This window comes from Volvox carteri, assembly GCF_000143455.1.
Source record: "Volvox carteri f. nagariensis unplaced genomic scaffold VOLCAscaffold_14, whole genome shotgun sequence".
NCBI lineage: Eukaryota > Viridiplantae > Chlorophyta > Chlorophyceae > Chlamydomonadales > Volvocaceae > Volvox > Volvox carteri.
In genome coordinates this window covers 211,483-233,471 of record NW_003307557.1, presented here as the reverse complement: position 1 = coordinate 233,471, position 21,989 = coordinate 211,483, and the positions used below count along the sequence as shown (strand labels likewise).

Sequence of the window (21,989 nt, the reverse complement as noted above, 5' to 3'; positions counted from 1 at the left end):
CGCGGACTGAACCCGGTGGTCGGGGGGGAAGAGGCCGGGGAAGGGAAGGGCGGGCACGAGGAAGGGCATCACACAACGAAGCAAGTAACTGTGGGTGTTAGTGTGGAGGTACATACGGGTTGTGAGTGGTGGAGAGGGGGTGGGGGGAGAACAGAGGAGTTCCCAGGCTCTCAGAATCCCAGGCTCCCACATTCCCAGGCTCCCAGGCACACATGGGAGGGGGAGGAGGAGGTGAGAGCTTGAGAGTTAAGGAGGAGAGAGAGGAAGAGGAGGCGGAGGGGAAGGGGCCACAGCAGTGCGGCTCTGCTGCGGCTGCGGCTGCTGCTGCAACTGTAATCACACACGATCATCCACAGGATGCAAAACAACAACGCGCCAAATCCGCAACACCAATAAAAACGATGATCAAACCCAAACCGGTCCCCCATCACCAGCGCAGGGTCCATCGGCGACCTTCGTGCTGCCCTCATTACTCCTCCACATGTGCCCGCTCCCCCCTCCCCTATTTCCTCCCCCCCCCCGAAACCCCCCCCCGAAACCCCCACCAATGCCCTCCACCAGCTCGTCCACCGCCCTCATGCACCGCAGTCTGAGTCGGTAGATCTCCTCGAGGAAGGTCTCATTGGCGGAGGTGAGGGGGGCCAGCGACCGCAGCCAGGAGGGCTTGCCGGCGACCCACGGGTCGTTGAAGCTGGGCGGGCGGGGGAGTGCGGCACCGCTGAGCTCCTCCCAGTGGCGGGCGGCGGGTATCGGGGGGTACCAGTGGCGGGCGAGGAAGGCGCCGGAGGAGTTGAAGCTGGAGGTGGTGGTAGGGGTTTTAAAGGGGAGTTTAGGAGGGGGAGAGAGTGGGGTTGGGGGGAAATGGGGAGTGGGGAGAGGAGGGAATCCTGGACCTCGTGTCCTGTTCCGCTGCACCACCAGCACCGTGTGTGTGCCTGTGTGTATGCGTGTGTGTTTCTTGAGAGCGGCTCTTCTCTGAGGTGTCATAGCTATCGGGGGAGAAGGGCGGTTATCGACCGACCCTCTCCTGAAGGGCGAAGGGCAGCGGGGGCCCCTGTCTAAGCAACACCAGGTCCCGCATTAGTGATCGGAACTCGTACCCCCCTTGTAACTCTAAACATGCGTATCAATCAGCCAATGGCTGTGTCCCCCACCCCCACCCCCTCAATGTGCGGCTCATGGGCGGCTCCACCTCACTCACTCGTAGTGCATGGAATGGTGGGGGGCGGGTGGGGCCACCTGCAGGTAGAAGGGCCGACCCGCCGGGTCGGTTGCGGCGGACCTCAGCATGGCCAGGGCTTTGGCGCCCACAACGTCCGTGGAGTACTGGCCTGCAACGGGGAGGGCGGGGAGGGCGGAAGGAGGAGGTGGGCAGAGGAGGGGGAAGGCGAGGGGAGGAAGAGGGAAGAGGGAAAGGAAAAGACGATAATGCGCAGGGAAGGGTGTGGATAGGAGGGTCGATACCGAGGCTTTGCCAAACCGAATGCTCCTGGCTTTTTGGGGTGTGGGGAGGGGTGGGAAATAACGTGCGTGCGTGTTATATGCACGTGTGTATGTGTGAAGGACAGATGTCTTTCCCGCCGTACCAACTGGTTTATTAATAGCAACTCCATGTCAAGAGTTCGAACCTCCACCTCACCTCACCTCACCTCCCCACATACCCCCAGGTCCCCCCGGCTGTGTTTCGCGACCTTGACAGCTCGTTCACCCTACCCCACACCACCCACTACCTCCTCCCCCATCCCTGCCCGCACGGTCAACATGGACTGCTCCGCCCCCGGCTCCCCCTCCCAGCGGGACCCCCATGCACTTTTCCCGTACTGGCCTTAAAACGAATTTGATTTCCCTCATCGAACTCACCCAACTGCCTATACACCAATACACGAATTACCGGTGTGTGTGTTTTCCCTTCTGCCGTACATACGTAATACATACGTTCATACATACATACATACATACATACATACATACATACCCGGGTACATCCTGGGCGTTCCCCCGTTGAGACTGAATGCGGGGGAGTAGTACTCGAAGGTGAAGGGGTGCACCAGCGCGTCGAACGCGGACCAGCCGGAGGGAGCCGGGTCGTAGTTGCGGATGGTGTAGTCCACAAGGAACTTCCCTGCGCGTGTGTGTATGTGTGCGTGTGTAACGTGTGTGTGTGTATGTGTATTTGTGTGTGCTCATGCGAGCGGGGGAAACACCAGACGTGGGGCAGAAGGGAAAGTCAACGCGAGGATGTGTATGTGCACGTGTATGTATGTATGCATGTCTGTCTGTCTATAGAAAAAGGACATTGTCGGCGTGCAAAACACCTCGCCAGAGCAGCAACCCCGGGACGCACACATCGCGCTTCATGCCGTCGTATCATCATACCGCCGTACTGCCGTACCTGTATACAATGTATTGTAGCCGGCGCGTTGCAGCCAGGTTGGCAGCCACTCGCGATCTAGCCCCAGCGCTCGGAACTTGGCGTAGCCACCTGACGTGGTGAGCGGAAGGGCCGTACTCTCCATGCGGCGAATTTCATTACGCAAGAGTTCTCCCGTACAACAACGGCAACACAGCATAGGGAGGGCAGCATCATCGGAAATGGGGCCATGTGCCCGTGGGGCCGGAAGGTGCTCTTGACAAAGATCCCGATCTTGGCGCTTGCCAATCACACCGAGTCGGTGGGCGAGGAGCTAATCAACGCACGTACGTTATGTACGGCGTACGATTGCCGTACCGTGTGGGCCGAGCACATCGGTGAAGTTCGTGTTGTGGCTGAGCTGTCCTCGTAAGAGATTCACCCGGGAGGGGCAGCAGATGGGCGTGGTGACGAAGTGGTTGGTGAAGGTGACGCCTGAAAAGGGGGAAGTCGGGGGAATAATACACACACACGCACACGTCCGCCAATACACGAACACGTGGAGTGGAACCGTGGGGATGAAAGCATGCCGAGGAATCTGGATATGGGAGGGGGACGGCATTGCTGCTAGCAGGGCGTTCTGTAGCCGTGTGTACTATGGCGGCGGGGTGCGCAAGGTCACGACGTTCACGCGGATGAAGAGGAATGCTGAGAGGGAGTCAAAATGGTGGAGCGGCCCTTGGGATTTAAAGCGTATGTAGCGTGCGTCGCGCTGAGCTGTTCCAGATGTACTTTACCGTAGTCCCGTACTTCAGAAGTCGCAGCATGCATGTCATGGTAAGTCCAATCGGATTTCGCAATGAAAATCGTTTCATGCATTTTTACATGCACCGATGTGGAGCAAGGGTCCCGGTTCCAGACACAGCCAAGTGAACTGGAACTGGGTTGCCGTTCCGGTTAGGATGCTTACGAGCTTACCCCTGTCCCGCAGCAGCCGCTTTGTCGCTGGCATCGCCAGCTCGCCACTGCTATCCTGCGTCTCATCCAGGTCATCCACAAGGATGACGATGAAATTTGGTTGCGGAGCTGCTTTTTCTGCTTCTTCTTCTGCTTGCGATGCAAGTGCCGAACCCGAAGCGAGACCCAGCAGCAGGACTAAGGATAGGAACGGAGGCATTTCTGTCAATACATAAAATGGTATTGCATTGTGTAGTTATGTTGACGTTAACCCGCCAATGCAGGCTTTGTCCTTTTGGCCTCCGAAGCCATTTCGCGCACAGCACAGCCACGCTTTGCATCGAGTTCAGGGCTATCATGGTTGATGCCTATTGGTAGTAATATGTCGTGTTTGAACCCCTCTGTAATGGTAATTCGTTTGCTTTTGTGCAGTCACCTCTGCTCTGCATGACTTAAAGATAGGCTCTGACTCGTGAATTCTATTAATAGCGACCAACCCTTGGCAGAGTCCATTATTTCTTTTTTCTTGTCCCGGACTAATCCAGGCGGCGGGGTCTCCGTTCGCTTGGCGGGAAGGCCATGCCTGTGCCAAGCGGAGCATACAAACATGAGATTAGCATCGATGGGATTGCGGGTCGAGTTCGATGGCTTCCGAGCGTTCCCGCTGGGCCCCCTGACCTAGATGGCCGCCTCACCAACCATGCCATGGTCGTTTGGGGCCAGCAGGACACGGGAGAGGTACGCCTAATGGGCGTAGGGAATGCCTTACAATAGACAACATGTATGCACATTTAGGCACTGGGCGGGTCCAACAAGCACCTCGCTTATAAATCTTTTTGCCCCATGCCCTGGCAGCCATGCACTGCCAATCCACAAAACGCACTTCATCCCTGCATTCCAACCTCCGATTCCAACCCTATACCCTTGCACCCGCCAAACCTTTCTCCCACAATCCACGCTCCTTGCTTTACCCGCTCACTCTATCCCCATCCCCTCCCCCTAGGACAACTTCCTAGTGGTCCACGACCTCGTGGTGACCTCCCGGGGTAACTCAGTGTTGCGGGTGGAGGAGGAGGTGGTGGTGGCCTTCTCCTACACCAGCAAGATGACCGACCTGCACGTGAGAGGGAGGGGGGGAGGGAGGGAGGGAGGACAGGGGATGAATGCACGAGGGGGACAGAGGCGGGTTGTTTGGGGCTGCGCCGCTACACCAGTGTACCGCAGCAGGTGAAACGGTCGGTGGCGCAATCTAGGGGGGAAAGCCAGGCGACGCAATCGCAATGGCGTGTCTTTCCTTCGTAGTGGATGTACATTCGACAGCTCGGGTTCCGACCGCGCAACATTTGCTTTGCCTTCTCTCGGCGGCTGTCCGCCTCTGCTGTATGGTGTGCCGCTTCACGTGTCTGCAGTCCTCAGAACAGCAGTCCTCTCACACCACCATCACAGCGTTTTTCCTTTTTATACTAATTTATCCTTTCCTTAACCGCCTGCCTTATCACCACCACCACCAGCACCACAACCCGCTCCACTGTACACCTACCTGCTCGTCCACATTCCAACGGCGCTGATTTCTTTCTTGCCATCCACATGCGCTTCCCAATCCATCTGGGTCACCCCGCCTGATGCACTTCGGGGTTGGGTCCGCCCTGCTGCAGGTTTGCGAGCAGGGCAATGGCCAGGTCACGGTGTTGCTGGGCACCGTGGACGGCTCCCTGCACCTGCTGCGTCTGATGGTGCCTAGGACCCCGGGCGCGGGGCCCAAGGAGGTGCAGATGCTGGAGTCGCCCCCGGGGTGGCCGGGACCGGGGCAGCGGGGGACGGGGGGCTCGGAGGAGCTGGCGGTGTGGCTGCGACCCCACCGAGGGGCACTCACGGCGGTGGACATGCAGCAAGACACCAAGGTGGGGGCGAGCAGCGGGTGGGGCCGCGGGGAGCTAGCGGGGGACTGGGTGGGCCGGCAGGGGCTGCCACTGGGTGCTATTACTGCTCCCGCCTGATGTTGTGCCCTCGTCCCTACCCTGCATCGCTCCCATACAGAACATCCTGACCGCGGGTGCAGACGGGTCGCTGTTCGTCCTAGATATAGAGCAGGTGGCGTCCGCCTCCGCTTCCGCCGGGGGGGATCCCGACGCGGATGCGGACGGCATGGCGGTGGATATGGACACTGGGGAGCAGCGCAGGGCTGGCGGCGCCGGCGGCGCGCTGCCGCCGGGGATACTGCCGTACAAGGCGGGCAGCGGCTGCTTGGGGTACACGTGCGCCCGCTGGGTGGACCGCAGCCTCTTCGTGACGGTGCGTACTTCTGTCTGTCGTCCTGCCAAGCACGCAGCTCCCATCAGCTCGCCTTCCCTCCCCCTCCGTCCCGTGCATATGATTCCCCTCCGTCCCGTTCATCCATCCAACGGTGGGGCCGCTGTGGGGCTCTGTTTGCCGGTGGATGGCTGTTGCTGCAGAGCCGCACCGTGGGCGGCTTGGAGACGTGGGACGTGCGCTGCCCGCCAGCACCCGTCAGCAGGACCCCGCAGGAGTGGGGCGCCACAGGCCTGGGACCTGCGGACAGGTGCGTGGAGGGGTGAGGTTGGGGTGGAAATCATGTAAATAAGGTGACGGACCAGCTGGTGATGTCCTGAGGCCGTAGCGGTAAGGCCAGAGCAGCCGTCACAGCATGGGTTGGGTTTCCCGACCAAGAGAAGACAACCCCACTGGCAGCTGACTTACGTTACGCCCTGCGCACACCTGTGGCGGCGACGGGGGCCCTATATTTGTGCCGCAGGGGCTGCCACCGGGTCATCCACGCGCTGCAGGTGCACCCCTCCCGCCCTGACGTGTGCGCCACCGGGGGCTCGGGCGGCAGTGTGGCGCTGTGGGACCTCAGGGCGGCGGCCCGACCACTGGCGCTCACACAACCCGACATCGCGGCTGGACCCGTATGGGAGGTGAGGCGGGTGGGGAGTGGGGGTGCGGGAGGGGATGCGGGTCCGCCGCCGCCGCCGCCAGCACCGTCACCATCGTATCGGGCACTGGCCGGGAGGAGAGGTGGAGGTGCACGTGGAGGGTCCCGGGGTGGGGTGCAGTGGTGGGAAATCGGGCGGGTGTGTGGGCCCGGACTCCTCGAGGCCAGAGATGGATGGGGACGACGGATGAGGTTGTGGCAGATGTGTGTGAGGGGGGAGGGAGGAAAAACTGTGATGTGTGGGAGCTGTGTGATGACGGTGAAAAAGGGGGGAAGGGGAAAGGGTTCATAAGCTCCAGGTGCCTTGCGTCGCTGCGGGGCCATCCGCCACGACGGCGGGGATGGGGGGAAATCCAGTCCCCGCTGCATGGATCATCGCGCTACTAGAGCGTTGTTAAGCAGTATTCGTCCGTACCGCATTTGGAACTTGTGGCTTTTGTGGCTTTTGTGGAAGGGGAGCCCCTCATCCGCATGTGCGGGGCCTGCCCAATGCGCCCCCGCCCCTGTGCACCACGCAGAGCACCGTTATGGCCCACAAACCTCCGCTAACCACTTTTCTCCCTGTCGCCTGTCCAGGTGCGCTTCGATACACGTGAAGGTGCCCAATACGGCGCGGAGGCGTCGGGCGGCCAGCAGGCGCCGCTGCCGTCGGTGCTATTCTGCACCGAGGATGGCGCCCTGTGCCGCGTCTCGGCATCCGATGCGGCGGCAGCGGCGGCGGCAACCCCCCACTTTGGGCGGATGGAGGAGCTGACGTGGCAGGGGTCCCGGAGGGGGGCGCCGCAGATTCTGACGGAGTTGCCTGCGGCCATTAACTCGTTTGACCTGGGTGGGCCGTTCGGGACGGACGTGGTGGCGGTGACTGGCCGCCAGTCGCTGTTGTACATGCAGGTGGCGTGAGGTGTCGTCTCGCGACAGCGTGAGTGCCGGTCATGCCAGGCCGCCACAAGATTCGCATCGCTGCTGTCACTGTCGCTGTCAGCGTGATGATTGACGAGAGCATTAGATTAATTGCCTAGGGTCACACCTACGTACATAAATATGTGTTTATGGGGAACTTGGGAACCTTGGATGATGTGGGCGTGAAGTTAGTGAGGGCGATTTAGAAGGTGGCTTGTGTGCCGTGTGTGTACCGCATTCTCTCTTCTGCAGCGGAACCAGGTGTCCTTCGTCATTCATGCGGTTGTTTATAGAGGGCGTTGGCCACGGATTTGGCACAATTTGTTTATCATGGCTATTTGATGGATGGGGGGAAGGCTTTCCTCTTCGTACTGCCATCTTGCAATTGTAGCGTTGCATCGGAGAACCGCTCAAGCAGCTTCCTTCGCGTTGGGATATTGGCCTGCTGGGAAGGCCTCGGGTTATCCGCCGACTTAATCAGAAAACAAGGGCGGCCTGATATGTTATAAGCAAGATGAGTAGCACAACAGTTAGGGCGACTGGGGTCCGCCGTACATCACACTCGATGTTCGACGCACACCACTTTACCCATTATTTTACAACTCCTTGCATAAAGGTTTTAGCCTCTCTGCCTATTATGATCGTGCTTGACGTTCGTCTTAGACAGAATCGGAACTGTAGAAGCTGTAACATATCATGTGCAAGTAAGGATGCTGGTTATTAGGGTGACTTAATGCTTAAGTATGTAGGCTTAACGAGGGATCTAGGAATGATTTGACCGACGCCAGCTTTTTGAGATCATTAGAAAGCAGCTGGACAACATGGCGACGACGAATGCTTCGCTGGCGGCTGGAGCACAGGTGGTACTGTTTGGACCTCACGAGCTGGAACTTCATCAAGAGATGCTTGGTCTGGAGCAAGAGATCCAGGCAGCTATCGATCGGATCCTGGAGACGGCGGTGTCTGCAACCGGGCCGGCAGTGACAGATAAACAGCTTCAGGAGCTCCTTCAGAGGATGCGGGGAAAGATACGAGATATGGAGCTCCTTTCCGAGGAGCAGGACACGTGAGCTCTCCCCGTCGGGGTTGATGTCCCCTTCCAATGCACAACACAGCTCCCTACCCTCGCAGGGACATGCACGCGGACGCCGTCGATGCATGCGTGGAGCTACATCAGGCAGAGTATCAAAGGCATGTGTACAGGGTGATAAGGGAAACAACGACCGGAGTTACTGGAGTTACTGGGTGGGCGCCCCATGTACAGATCACCCACCTCTTACCAGGTGCTCCCCGTGCCTGACCAGGCTTGCTGGTGCGATAGCGGCTGCTAAAGGCCAGGCCAGGCGGCAGCAGCAGCAAGCGGCTGAGCAAATGGTACGTCTTCCACCTGCACATCTTGGCAGGCCTATGGTCTGCTCCCTGACAGCGTGCAGAGGTTGGGGGATCTGGTCCGGGGATTGAGAGAGGAGCAAACAGTTCCGGCAAGTCTCTGAGTTTCGTTGGTAATACCTTCTCGATGATCATCCACGCATACCGCACCAATGGAGAACACAACCCTCTCCGCAATCTCATTACTTACACATCCTCCGCAAGCCACGTCGTCCAATCCCCCATTTTGCCGCAGCGCCGGGAGCTGTTCGCGGGCGCCAGCCTGCCGGCCCTCCAGCGGGAGTACAAGACGGTGGCGGAGGCGGTACAGGGCACCAGCCAAGTCACGGAGAGCCTGCAGCGGACAAAGGCGATGCTCACGCAGCAGATCGAGCAGACGGCAGCCACCATGGCAGTGCTCGGTAAGACACGGGTCGCTAGAGTTCGCCACCCTTCCCTCGGCGATAAGGAAGCCGGCTGCTGGTCTTAGTCGACGGTGCTTGGTGCAGTGTTTGTTTTCTTGCCTAACCCCGGTCGGTCTCTTACGGTCTGAGGAACCCATGGCTGGCGGGCTTTTTCTTTTCTCCCTCAACGCCGTCCACGGCCGGGCGAATCTCGGCGCATCTGGAGTGGACTGGGTAGCAGCGGGTCAGGGACGTTCCGTGTTATCCAGTCGCGTGGGGACCATGTTGGTGACGGGGGCTAGTGGAGCCGTGGGTGTGGGATGTGTACGCAGAGCACAGCAGCAAGCAGCAATCAGCAGCAGGAGCAGCTGGATCTAACCCACCTGGGGCCTGGAGCCTGGAGCCTCCATGAGCCTCCCTGATATGATGATACTATCAGGAGGGAGCTACGGAAGGGAGTGCGGGGGCCGGGCCGGGCCGGGCGGGGAGGGCAATGCCCTGAACTTACTACGTGTTGGAGTTTCCAGGTGTCCTACGGGTGATACCGCACTGCAGAGGTACCGGTTGCTGGGCAGAAGGGTCTGAAGAAGCCCTGAAAGCCGTTATCCTGTATTTGATCATGTTGACCCGAACGGACCCTGTACGCCGGCAGACAGCAGCAACAACACGCTGGGCCAGGCCAAGGATGAGTTCGTGGGGCAGAAGAAGCTTCACAAGAAGGGCGCCAAGCTGCTCAACACGATACAAAAGCAGGAGCAGAATGACAGGTACCGTGGGGAGGGAGAGGGCAGGCAGTGGGACCCTTCCGCTTTTATCAACGGACGGATCACACCCGCAAACCAGCGGGGTCCCCCTCCCTCTCTCTCTCTCTCCCCCCATGCTCTCTCTCCTCTCTGGGCATATGGTCGGTCGTTCCTGGCATGGCTGGGTTGGTTGCTGGTTTTGTTAGTTGTCAGCGGCCCTGCAAGTTAACGTCCTGTGCAGGTGGTCCGCATCCCCTCCAGCATTATCTTGGGAGCCCCCGACAGTCTTCTTTCAAATTGATCACGTCGTATCACGCCGTATCAAGTCGTCAGTTGGCGTTACGGTTCCGTGGGGGGTTAGTTCCGCCGCCAGGGCCTCACCGCCATCCTACTTATGTCGCCCCCTTGCTTCGCACTGTGACTGGCTCCACTTCCCAGGCGGATATTGTGGCTGGGGCTGCTGCTGTTCCTGGCCACGTGCACCTACATCGGCTACAAGCGGGCGCCCGGACTGGTCAAAGCACCCGTGGATATGGCGCTGGGGGCTGCGGCGGGTGCCGCCACTCAGCTATGGCATCAGGTACGGCAGTGCGGAGGAGGGAGGAGGCGGTCGCTGGGGGAGGGAAGGCGGTGCTGGGTGGGGCAGGTGCTAGGTGTCTCCTGGCTTGGGTATGGATTTGGGTCCAACGCTACCTTTTTTTTACGTAAGGAACAGTGCGGAGACCTGTCTTGCGCCGCTCGCCCCTCACCGTCCTGAACTCGCTCTCGCTCCCCAGGCTGAGCCGCTGGTTCGTGACCAGCTCAAACGAATATTGCCTCAGAGCGCCGCCACGGACCGGCCTGCGGTCTTCCCATCCGGAGCCGCGCCCACCCAGCGGCCCCTGGAGCCCGACATCACCCGGGCCCCGGAACCAGATCTGAAACCGGGACGCGGGCAGCAGCAGCAGCCGCAGCAACCGCCGCAGCTGCAGCAGCAACGGCCGCAGCAGCCGCCACAGCAGCCGCAGCAGCAGCAGCAGGAGCAACGGCCGCAGCCACAGCAGCAGCCGCAGCCGCCGTCACCGCAGCAGCCGCCACCGCAGCTGCAGCAGCAACGGCCGCAGCAAGGGCAGCAGCAACGGCCGCAGCAAGGGCAGCAGCAGGAACTGGCAGCTGAAGAGCTGGATGTGCGGCCGGCGGTGGAGCCGCGAGAGGTGCAACGGGAGGTGGAGAAAGAGCCCTGGCAGCGGAGGAAGCATGAGCGGTCCCGGCCGGGGCAGCCTCAGCGCAACCCTCCACACGACCCAGCTGCTGGCGCTACTGGTGCTGCAAGCGGCGGCGCCAAGGGCGGGTCTCGAGGCCCGGGTAGCTTCAAGTTCGACCGCGATCAGCGGCATGCGCAGCCGCAGCAGCCGCAACGGCCGAGAACGCAATCGCCGACTGACGGAAGGCAGCGGCCCGGGGCTCCCGAACCCAGCGGCGAGACGCGCAGCCGTGATCGTCGAGCCTATGGAGACCGGATGGAAGTTGCCCGGGGGACAGAGCTTCCGTACACGAATTTAGACGAGATGTACGGAGCGGGGGCTGCTGCAGTGGCTGCACCGTCCGCTGCGGCTCCATCGGAGGCGGATGTGGGGAGTGGGTCCCCCGGCAATGTGCCAAAGGAGGACTTCCCGGTGCAGCTGGGCGACGATGACCCAGAGTCGGTGCGGGAGGGGCTCCTGCCATTGGAGCCGGAGGGTAAGCGTTGTGTTTGGAGTGGGTTAGGGGGTTGGTAGTGTTGAAAGCCCACTTCCGGCGTTCTACTCGTCGTAGTTCGATGGATGAATGGCAGCAAAAGGTCCGTGGATCGGGCATCGGGTGTTAGTTTGGATCCGTATGAATACGTTTCCGAGTTCGTACACACTCAGGCGGCGCTTCCATCCGGGCACAGTGTACGGCAAGGTCAGCGATCATAGCAATGGGATGCTCCCGGCACAGGATGCGATGACGGAAGCTCTCCCCCACTTCGGCCCCCCTCGCAGATGCCCGTCATAAGGAGCCTCCTTTCGTCATCGACGTCTCTGATGCGGAGGACGGCGCGGATGCCGACAATTTGCTGCCCCAGGTGCGGTCCACTTCTGATCACTCCTGTTGGGCCGTGCTTGAATTGGCGGGGGCCCTGCTTTTCCTATTCCGCCACAGTGGATTGTTGCCAATTTAAAAGGAGTCAATGCTGAGAGTGGGTCGGGAAGCCTGCGGGGCGTTGGAAGCCAAGCAATGTATACGTTTTTGTGCAGCTTTCAGCGCTCTTGGTGCCCCACCCGCATGGGGAAAGTCGCACACCTGGTGATAGCGCTGCTGAGCGGCGGAATGCAGCACCCGGGGCCCCGGCTTATCTAGGCTCTCGCTGCGAGCTGCACGTGCGAGGAAAGGAGTGAAGGACAGATGCACTGGCAAACATGCGATTTCGGGCCTCTGCAGCTCCTATAGCTGTATCTCATGCCCGCAAACACTCTTTCACGCCGGCTACCGCGGCGGCACCACCAACCATCACCACCGGGGCACCTACCTCCTCGACTACTCGCATCCCCGCAGGTAGCAACCAAGTCGAGCAGCCTTTCAAAAGCCCTGGAAGGCGCGGCACTGGGGCCGAGGAAGCAGCAGCAACAGCAGCAGGAGGAGGAGGAGAAGGAAGACCTGAGCCTGACCTCCTCGACCTCCCAGGGTGATGCAAACAACGACGGGGACGCTCAGCAGACGGCGGATGTCGCCGTGCCAAAGCCCCCGCCCTCTTCTGTGCCCCAGGACGTGAAAGAAGAGGAGCAGCAGCAGCAGCAGGACCGGCCTGGTCAAAAGGAGGAGGAGCCTGAAGAACAGGAGCTGCCTGGACGAAAAGAGGCGCAGCAGCAGCAGCAGCAGCGGGACCGGCCTGGCGAAAAGGAGGAGGAACCTGAAGAACAGGAGCCGCCTGGACGAAAAGAGGCGCAGCAGCAGCAGCAGCAGCGGGACCGGCCTGGCCAAAAGGAGGAGGAGCCTGAAGAACAGGAGCCGCCTGGACGAAAAGAGGCGCAGCAGCAGCAGCAGCAGCGGGACCGGCCTGGCGAAAAGGAGGAGGAACCTGAAGAACAGGAGCCGCCTGGACGAAAAGAGGCGCAGCAGCAGCAGCAGCAGCGGGACCGGCCTGGCCAAAAGGAGGAGGAGCCTGAAGAACAGGAGCCGCCTGGACGAAAAGAGGCGCAGAAGCAGCAGGAAGAGGAGGAGGGGCTTATGCTGCCGCAAGAGCCGGAGGAGGCAGAGATGGACCAGCAGAAGCAGCAGCTTGGACGGTCACACGATTCCGAGGAGGGCACTGATGCGGCTAAGCAACAGAAGCAGCAGCCAGACGACCAGGTGGAATCGTCCATGTCAGAGAAGGATGACGCCCCGCTCCAGCCCGCTGATGCCGCCGCTACTGACCCCAACCATGACGGGGACTTGGCAGGCAGCGGCGGCGGCGGTAGTGATGCCGACGGCGACGGGGTTGACGATGCCTCCCAGCACTTTGAGAAGTTGCGCAGGTACGCGCGCAAGAAAGGCGTGCTGCGCCTGCCCGACTGGCTACGCTACATGTTGCTAGAGGATCCCGAGTTTTCGGAGCAGGTCGCGCTTGCGAATGAGGAGCTTGGGGACGCACGGCCGTCGCAGCTGGGCCCGGAGGAGATCGAGCTCATCCGACTGTGGGAGCCGGACCTGGCTTCGTACTATTCGGAGGAGGAGGAGTCACCGCCGCAACTCGATGGCCTGGCTGGTGCTGGTGCTGAGGCTGGGATTGATCCGGGACAGGAGGAGGAGCAGGCGGTGCAGGTCAGTCCTGAACCATGTGGTGGAGTGGGGCTCTCCTGGCTGAGGGATGGGGTCCGTTGCTCGAAGGTGGGGGAAGAAAACCGGGGGCATGTGTGGAACGGAACGGTGGTTCCATGGTTCCCGGTTCGCCCGAGAATGTGTGCGCTCTGCACTGTGGGTTGGGCGACATCTCGCGAGCGTTGTCTACACCCAGTCCGGAATTGCCTACTACGGTGCAGTGGCCGCCCCTTTTGCTGCATCGTTGTTAATGTACGGTTTTGTTCCTGCTGACGCGACCGCTGCTACAGGTCGACGGTCGGAGTGAAGGCAGTGACGAGCAGGCAGAAGAGAGCTACACCAGCAGCAACAAGACCGTGCCACTCAACCGAACGTCCCCTGCGCCACCGCAGCCGGTTCCTGGTTCCACTTCCCCGGCCTTGCAACCGGCGCAGCAGCCCGAGTTGAGCCTCGACGGCGATGGTGCGGATGGTGGCGCAGTGACGGATGATGGGACAGCGGACGCTGCAGCTGCTACCACCAAATCCGCCACCAACACTACCGACACCACCAACACTGCCGACACTGCCGACACCACCAACGCTACCGACACTGCCGACACCACCGACACCACCACCGATGATGACGGCGGCGATGACGTCACCACTACCTACGCGTACGATGTTGGCTCTGAGGTCACCGACACTGAAGAGGAGACCGCCTTCGAGTACGGCATCGAAAGCCCCGTCAAAACCGTTACCGTGGACGACATTCGTGAGGAAGCACGCAAGAGCGGTGTGCGCGGCATGGCCCCCTGGATGCGTGTCATGCTGTTATATGACCCGGAGTTTCAAGAGGAGGTCATGAGGGTCGAGATGGAGCTGGCCGCCGCGCAATCTGAAACGGACCAGGAACATGAAGATCAGCAGCAGGAGGACTTGCTGGACGCAGAGGCGGATGCGGTGGAGGATGCCGGTGCGGCTGCGGCCGTGGAGTCTTCGGACGAGGGCACCAGCACAGCGGATGCGGCCACGTTTCACACAGGTGACGAGGAAAAGCAGGCGGATAAGGAGGAGGATAAGGAGGAGGAGGAGGGGGCGCGGCAACAGCTCCCGGCGGCTCAGGATGTGGATCAGGGCGGAAGACGGAAACAAGAGCCGGCCCATGGTGCGGGCCAGGTCGAAATCCCCGCGGAGACGGAGGCTGTGACAGATGCCACGGACGCGCAAGTGGAGTCCGTGCAGGAAGGCGTGGGAGGTCCGGCTGCTGTGGCGGCGGTGGGTGGCTGAGGTGACAAGTCCTTCTCTTGTGCAGTGGGCATGACGGAAGTCTGCGTTTACATCGGTGCCTTTCTCGCAGCCGCCATCCCGTACGTGTGCCAATGACAGGAATGCTAGGGGCGCCGGAGGCCAACTGCTTGGCTGGGCTGGGTTGGGCTGGGCTGCACGATGCACTGTCATTAAGATTATGCCTACCGGCCGCATCGCGTCAATGGCCATATGTTTCCTTGGTTGGATTTTGCTGGGCTCCCACCCCTTGACAGCATGGAAAGAAGCATTTGAGCACATCACGCTTGGACAGCTTGTTATCAGCGCTTATGGCGATCAGCAGCACAGACAGACAGGCGTACGCATGCTTCCGCCACCCGCTGTGGTTGACCCTCTTCTTCTGAAATCATATATTCCACCCTCCTGACTTGACACTAACAAAACAGGTCCCAGATGTCGGCTCCGAAGGCAAGGAGGCGGTTAGTAGTAGCAGCAACAAGGACGAGGATGTCCACGTTGAGCCCCTGATTCGGACTTCGATGGCGATATCAGCAGCAAGTGCTGCTCGGGAAGAAGCTGCGGCGGCAGAGCAAGCAGCATCCAAGAATGACGAGGAGGCGGACACCCAACAGGAGGCGGACAACAAGATGACACTCGCGGAGGGAGAGGACTCCGACGAGCCGGCGAAGAGAAAGGTGGCTGCGTCACCAGCGGCCAAGGAGGCGGCGTCATCGAAGGCAAATGATGTTGCAGAGGCTGACGCAGAGGATGCAGCGACGCCGGAGGCGAAGCAGGCTGCGATGGCGAAGGCGGAGAGTTCTGGCAAAACAGCCGAAGCGGAGAAAGCTGTGACCCCAGCAGCCAAGGAAGCTGCGCCGCCGAAGGCAGAGCAGGGGCCAACGGCGGGGGCAAAGGAGACAGCGACGGTTACGGCGGGGGATGCCGACTTGGCGGCGGAGGCGGAAGCGGAAGCGGAGGCTGCAGTAGCTGAGGCGAAGGGAACTGAGCAGCTGGAGGAGGCGAAGGATATTGAAGCTGCGGCAGGGGCAGGAAAGCCCGTGGAGGCTGGTCATGACCTCCTTCACACATACCGCGAGTACGCTCGAGAGCACGGTCTGTACAGCCTGCCTCCCTACGCGCGCGATGCGCTGGCAGATGACCCGGAGTTTGTGGAGGAGGTGCAGTGGCTGGCAGAGCTTGCGCAGGGCTCCGGAGGGGCCATGAAGGCGGGAATGAAGCAGGCCGAGCACAGCGGCGCCGGCAAAGCAACCAACACATCCTCTGAGGATCCGGCCTCTCCTCAGAAGACAACCGACCAGGAGCCGCAAACAGAGGCGGTCGTTCAGGAGGTACAGAAGCTTGGGACGCAGCTCGAGTCAGATCAGGCTCCGTCCGGTGGCGGGGAGGTGCTCCGGGAACAGGGCGCTGCCGGTGATCAGGACGAGGAGGAGGAGGAAGAGGGCAAGAAGGAGGAGGTCCAGCAGCCTGCAGGGAAGGAAGGAAACCCGGTAGAGCTGCGGGAAGCTGAGGCACTGGGTGTTGCAGATGTGCATGTGCAGGCAGGAGGTGAGGCGGCGGCTCCGGAGGAAGCGGAGTTGGCGGCGGATGCCGAGCCGGATGTCGCGGGAACCGAGGGAGAGGCAGCGCCCGCTGCTGGGACTGAGCTGCGGCGTGCCTTTGGGGAGCAGGTGGAGGTGGTGGAGGCTGGCGTAGCAATGGAGACGGCCGCAGAGGCAGAAGCGGTGGTAGCGATGGTGGAGGCAAATACGACATTAGTCGGAGGGAAAGAGTAATCGGCAGCGGAACTGGTGGAGGCAGTTAAGCCGGTCGCATTGGAGGAGGAGGGGGAGGAGGAGGAGGTAGTCGGAGTAGTAAGCCAGGTGGAGGAGACGGTCAAGGTGGGAGTGAAGCAGTTGGGAGGGGGTGGAACCGGCTAGGGAGGAGATGCCGCTCGGTGCGTCTCTGGTGGGGGAGGCGGGAGGCCGTTGCTGCGGCGGTCCAGCAGCCGACGCGGACGGAGACACTGGGGGCCCCAGTGCGGACTCCAGAAGTCGACTCCCTGCTGCTGCAGCCTGCTGCAGTTGGCGACAGCTCCCAGCCGGCCGCAGTGGTGCAGCAGCCACCGGAGCTGTGGAGGAGGGACATGGCGGCCATGATGCGGAATTCACTGCATCCACCACTGCATCCAAGACCTCCGAGGATCTGGTTTCACAGCCTGAGCATCTCCAGCAAACACAGTTGCCGACGGCGGACGCGGGGGCGGCTCCGTCCGTTACCCAGATACCGCAGTTGCAAACTTATGATATGTCCCGGCTGCAGCAACGGAACCCCGCTGCGGACCAGGACACTGCCCCCGACAGCGCAGTCTCAACTCCAAATCCATCCGCTTCGTTATCGTCGCCGTCCACCGGCACTGTCGCGGAAACAGCATACTGCGGCAAGCGCAGCAGGCGTGTCAGGGGTACTATGCAAGCGAGTGGCCATCGGCACACGCAACACACGGCTGGCTGCAGACGCATTATGCGGACGCGAATGCGAATGGGGGTTTGACGGCAGGGGCAGAGGCGGTGGATGCAGTGGCTGGGAGCGAGGCTTTGCTGCATGAGGTCAACGGAGGGTCACATGCATATAAGGCGGCGGCGTGTGGCAAACGCGAGAGAACGCAAGTTTGCAGGATGAGGAGGGGCAAGAACCGAATAGCGATGGGCATGCAATATTATAGCAGCTAGAGTACAGGGGGTGAGGATATGTGAGGCGTGATCAGAGAGGTGGTGCATAGAGGGTAGCCGTCGTGAATGCGGACGAGCACAAGAACCTTTGTGACTTAAACTGTTACAGCTTTGGCTTCAGAACTTGACATGTGTGCTATAGACATAAGTATATAGCACTGGTTTAGTGAGTTGTTTAGGATCAAGGCTGTCCTCGATCGGGATCCGTGGTCCTCGCTCACCGCGCTGTAGCAATGTTTACTGGATGACTAAGCTCGGTGGCCATGGCCAGATCGTTAACTAGTACACGGTAGTTGACGTCTGTGTTGCGTGCACAGTAAAGCAACGGCTAGTGACGTGGAGCCGGCTGGGCATGCTGATCAACGTAGAGAGGACACCAAAACTTGTGTACAACGTGGACATCCTCCAGGTTACGAAAGAATCTGGTGATAGAGTCGCGGGCCTTGGCATTTGAACGAGGTTTTCCGCGCTTTAATAAGTACGACCAACGCAAGCACAAGACGGAACACCAGGGCGGAACACGGAACGCGCCCTTCGCCTACAGTTACGCTTACGCTTACACGCATAGGTATAGATATTGGACAATTTAATTTATTGGCGACCTGTAAGGTACTGAACTCTTCTCTCTTGAATTATGGCAGCAAACGCCATAGCGCCCCATGCACCGCACATAATACATTGCCTATTATCAGCAATAAGCGCAGTCCTTATAACTTTGAATTTTGCGTTACTTTGCCACTTTCCTAGATGGAAGCGGCTGCGATACGCATACTTGGCTGTCTCTGGTCCGGTGGGCTTGGCCCTTCTTCCTTTCGGCATCGATGCTTTTGTTAAAGCTCTTTCTGTCCAGGTAACATGCTTTGTATTTATGCACCACAATCGGGCGGCTGAGACTGCGTATCCTGCAGGCAAAGGTCTGTTGTCCCGGTCAGAGCGAAAGGCGCATATTGAAGCCAGGGAACCGATCGCGCGCATCCTTGAACACAAGACCGTGTACTTCCGAAAACCCGTCCTTGCGTAACGTTGTGGCGGCCTGAATTTGCAGATGGCTGGGGCCTACTTCACCGTGTACCTCCGTGCTATCGAGTATTGCTTGCTGGAAGACCCTTGCCCCACGCCGCGCTCGAACTGGCAATATGCCCTTGCCGTGGCCCGGGACGTGTACCTTCCCTTCGAGAGCAAAGCGGTCGCCGGAAGGGTATCCGGGCAGACCGAGTCCTCTCGCGGCACGGGCCAGCAGCCAGGCAGCAGCCAAAGGCGCCCCGAACTCGAACGGCAGCCTCTGGCGGCTCCTGACGATAGTTATTTGACCGCAGCCGTCAGACTGCTCATCCAACTGGTCTCTCAGTACATCTTGTACGACTGTCTCTTGGCATTGTACGTCAAGCCCCTGGGTGAAGCTTCCACCGCCTCAGCTCCGGCCCTGCTCAGTGTCATCTCTCTGCAAGTTTCCGCCGCCTTCACCGTTTGCCTGTACCTCCATTTCACCATGATGTACAAGGCCGCTGTGCTTGCTCTGTCACTGGCGCAGCCGAGCTTGTTGTACCGCTGTCCCCACTTGTTCCGAGAGCCCTGGCGCGGCCTGCTATCAGTCAGCGAGCTGTGGCAGCGCTGGCATCAGCTCTTCCGCCTGACCTTCGTGAGGCTTGCGTATCGCCCTGCACGAACCGCCGTGCGCTGCCTGTTCTACAAAAATGGCAGCAACAACAGCAGCAACTCGAATCGCTTGAAGAATGCATCCGACGGCCGGGGCCGAAGTGGCACCGCTGTGGAGGAGGGTGTGGCACTGCTGGCGGTGTTCCTGCTGAGCGGTATCATTCACGAGTACATGTGCTGGGCAGCGTTTGGTGCAGCGCGCGGGTGGCAGATGGCCTTTTTCCTTGCACACGGCATCGCCATTTTGCTGGAGCAGGCTGCCACTTCCGTCATCAAGCGCCTTGCAGTCCGGGGGAATGTGTCACCGGGGTCCGCCGGGGTGAGCTGTTTATGGGCCACACTGCGCTTGGCATCGATGGTGTTTTGTTTGCTGAGCAGCGTGATCTTCATGAGGCCCTGGATTGAGGCGGGCTACCATCGGGACTTCTGGCACCCCGTGTCGCTAGTTGGCTGGGCGCTGCCGCAGTTGGCTGGGTCCGAGCGACCCGCCTGGTAAGAGAGGAGCGATTCATCCCTGCTCGGTACCGTAGCAGGCGAGTGTTATTTATACCGGGCAAGTGTTATACGGGTTGGGTTGGCAGGTAGGAGAAAATTGCGTAATCCCGCAACGTGACGAGGGGTCCATTAGCAGCGAATATGGTATGCACGGATGAGACTCCGGATATGCTGCCACGTCTGTTGGGATGCGATGTTGTTGAGGGCAGCTTCGGGGGATGCGAAAAAGGCGCATAAGGCAGTGGCGCAACTGGCCGGGTGCTGCGTTTTTCGTGCCCTGAAGTGCACGTGTATGGTAGGACATTGCGAACTGCGTAAGAGGATACGAGGCAGCAATGGCAGCATACAGCAAGCGATTATACATTTATTTATATGCGTGTGAAGAGCTCATGGTTAGGTAGGACGTTGTATTACTTGTATATGGTGAGCTGATGACGTATAGTGGAAGTGTATGGCACGGCGAACTATATTATAACGTTGTGTTGAGCTCTCCGCGTCATCTTCTAGGTATATGCTACAGGACGCAGGATTAACATGGCCTCTAAAATAGGTACATGGATAATGCGATGAAACTGCGATGTCGTAATGCCGTACAATAGTGATGCTGGATACTGGACATCATGCACATATGTCACGAGTGGGTGGACATTATGTATGTCGTGAACCTGAAGAAACGACCAGAAGGGATTGTGTGATATTGATCTTCTCTATCACAGGCTTCACAGAGTTGTCCTTCCACAAGAGTCCTACTTATATGACACTCTAAAGGCCCATTTCCCAACTGGGAAGGCTGTCCATTGCGACCTTGGCCTTGGCACTGGATCCGGTTGGCTCGAGGGGCATTGGTGTTTACTACCCTTAACAACGTAACCCCTTGTAACTGGTAGCCCCCTTAACTTCCATATGTGCATCAACATGTAGCCATGCTATAACAATCCAAGACCAACAAAATCTTCTCAAGGCGGGAACTATGCAAGGCCGTCGCAGGATGGTTCTTGTGCGGTATCCAGGGCCCCCAACATCTGCAATAACCTAATGAATAGGCCATATTGCCGGAAGGAGAGGTATCGGAGTTCAAGGATTCGTTGATTAGCGGTTGGAAGCATACGCGTCTAGATGTCCAGCCAGACGTGTAGCGGTAAGCAACCGGGAATCCACATGGCGAAATATCCCGCATTTTATGGGTCTGGCGGCTGAGCAAGCGGTCATGAAGGAAGTGCTCCCCCGCATATCACAATATTTATCCCGCGTTCAGCGAAATGCAATAAGCTTCTGCAGTTTAGGCTTTGCTGGGTGTTGGCGGTGAACAGAGCACACAAGGCGACGGCGTTATGTTGTTGGTATGCCCCTGCTGCGGCACTGATAGCCATATTAAAGATGAGCAGCACGTCTTGTTGGACTGTCCGGTGTACGGCGAAGTCAGATCTGATATGGATGTCCCACGCTCTGAGGACACTATGAAGTCGAAACCTGAATGTCTGGCAAAGATGCTGGTATGTATTTAATCCCACAGCACCCTTTTACCTCCTTCATCACTTCCTTTGTCTGGAGTGCGAGCTAGGATGGCGCTTATAGGCGATCTGGCAGCCCATGAGCCCTCGGCTCGTAGTGGGCGGTTTGCAGGTACGGGGTACGCATCCCCACGACCATGACTCTCTCTCCCCCTCTCTCTCACACACACACATCTCCGTGCTGCCTTAATTCAACATGACCAAAGCTGCTACAGTTACCAGTGGACGCTGCTACAAAGCGCCGCTCTGAAGTGTCCCTCAACGATGTCTCTACACAGTCGCACAAGCGAATGAAGTACACATTGACGCACCGCACTAGCATGCGCGACATAAGCCTTACCCGACCTCCAAATCAAGATCCTCTATGCAACAGCCTCCCCGCAGGTGGCGGGCTCCAGGGGTACCACTGGACGCAACCAGCGATAAAATCGAGAAGCGCCAGACTAGCTGCTGGCACCTAGAGCAGGTGACCGCGAACAAGGTTGGCGTGCTATGTGGCGGCAACTGCCTCACCGACAACCGACAACTGCCACGACGGCTGCGCTCATCTTGGGACACATTCTAAGACAGCCGCCCTCCCAAGGAGCCCAAGAAGCCAACACTCCCCGGCAACCTTCGAAGGAACGTCGAGCTACGCCTAGCAGTGGTGGCATTGCCATTCAGGATCCAGCAACCCCTAGGCCAATTAAGAATTAATCCAGTACACGCTCATAATGGGAAAAACATCGTCGAAGACCGCACACCAGGAGGCTTTCAGGAAGATCGACGGTGTCATGATGGCTGTGTCTCCAGGCCATACTGTGGACTCTTCATTCCGTATTTTTCCCACAAGATTCATGACCTTAAGCACTTGCAGTGTGCTGTTATTCTCTCTG

General features: G+C 59.5%; 2 protein-coding genes across 2 annotated transcripts in view; one reads left to right on the top strand and one right to left on the bottom strand.

Annotated features, from left to right (window-relative positions):
* The window catches only part of VOLCADRAFT_59221 (uncharacterized protein), a gene marked incomplete at both ends in the record, with an annotated part of 6,871 nt that extends 3,344 nt beyond the window's left edge, over window positions 1-3,527 (bottom strand). The window contains 7 exons of the mRNA XM_002949310.1: window positions 1-6; window positions 546-796; window positions 1,202-1,326; window positions 1,968-2,122; window positions 2,393-2,482; window positions 2,729-2,845; window positions 3,329-3,527. The exon at window positions 1-6 is cut by the window's left edge and continues 140 nt beyond it. Of these exons, the coding sequence (XP_002949356.1) occupies window positions 1-6; window positions 546-796; window positions 1,202-1,326; window positions 1,968-2,122; window positions 2,393-2,482; window positions 2,729-2,845; window positions 3,329-3,527 (943 nt within the window). The remainder of the gene's footprint in view (window positions 7-545; window positions 797-1,201; window positions 1,327-1,967; window positions 2,123-2,392; window positions 2,483-2,728; window positions 2,846-3,328) is intronic.
* A 359-nt stretch (window positions 3,528-3,886) lies between these two features.
* On the top strand, window positions 3,887-19,604 carry VOLCADRAFT_120749 (uncharacterized protein; the record flags this gene model as incomplete). Its single annotated transcript, XM_002949424.1, has 19 exons — window positions 3,887-4,045; window positions 4,311-4,427; window positions 4,963-5,208; window positions 5,345-5,599; window positions 5,761-5,867; window positions 6,081-6,243; window positions 6,837-7,151; window positions 8,021-8,226; window positions 8,292-8,405; window positions 8,465-8,534; window positions 8,785-8,950; window positions 9,585-9,699; window positions 10,114-10,255; window positions 10,452-11,394; window positions 11,679-11,761; window positions 12,232-13,479; window positions 13,869-14,732; window positions 15,170-16,477; window positions 18,498-19,604. 19 exons carry the CDS (start codon window positions 3,887-3,889, stop codon window positions 19,602-19,604), a joined length of 7,728 nt encoding a protein of 2,575 aa, XP_002949470.1.
* Window positions 19,605-21,989: the final 2,385 nt, after the last annotated feature.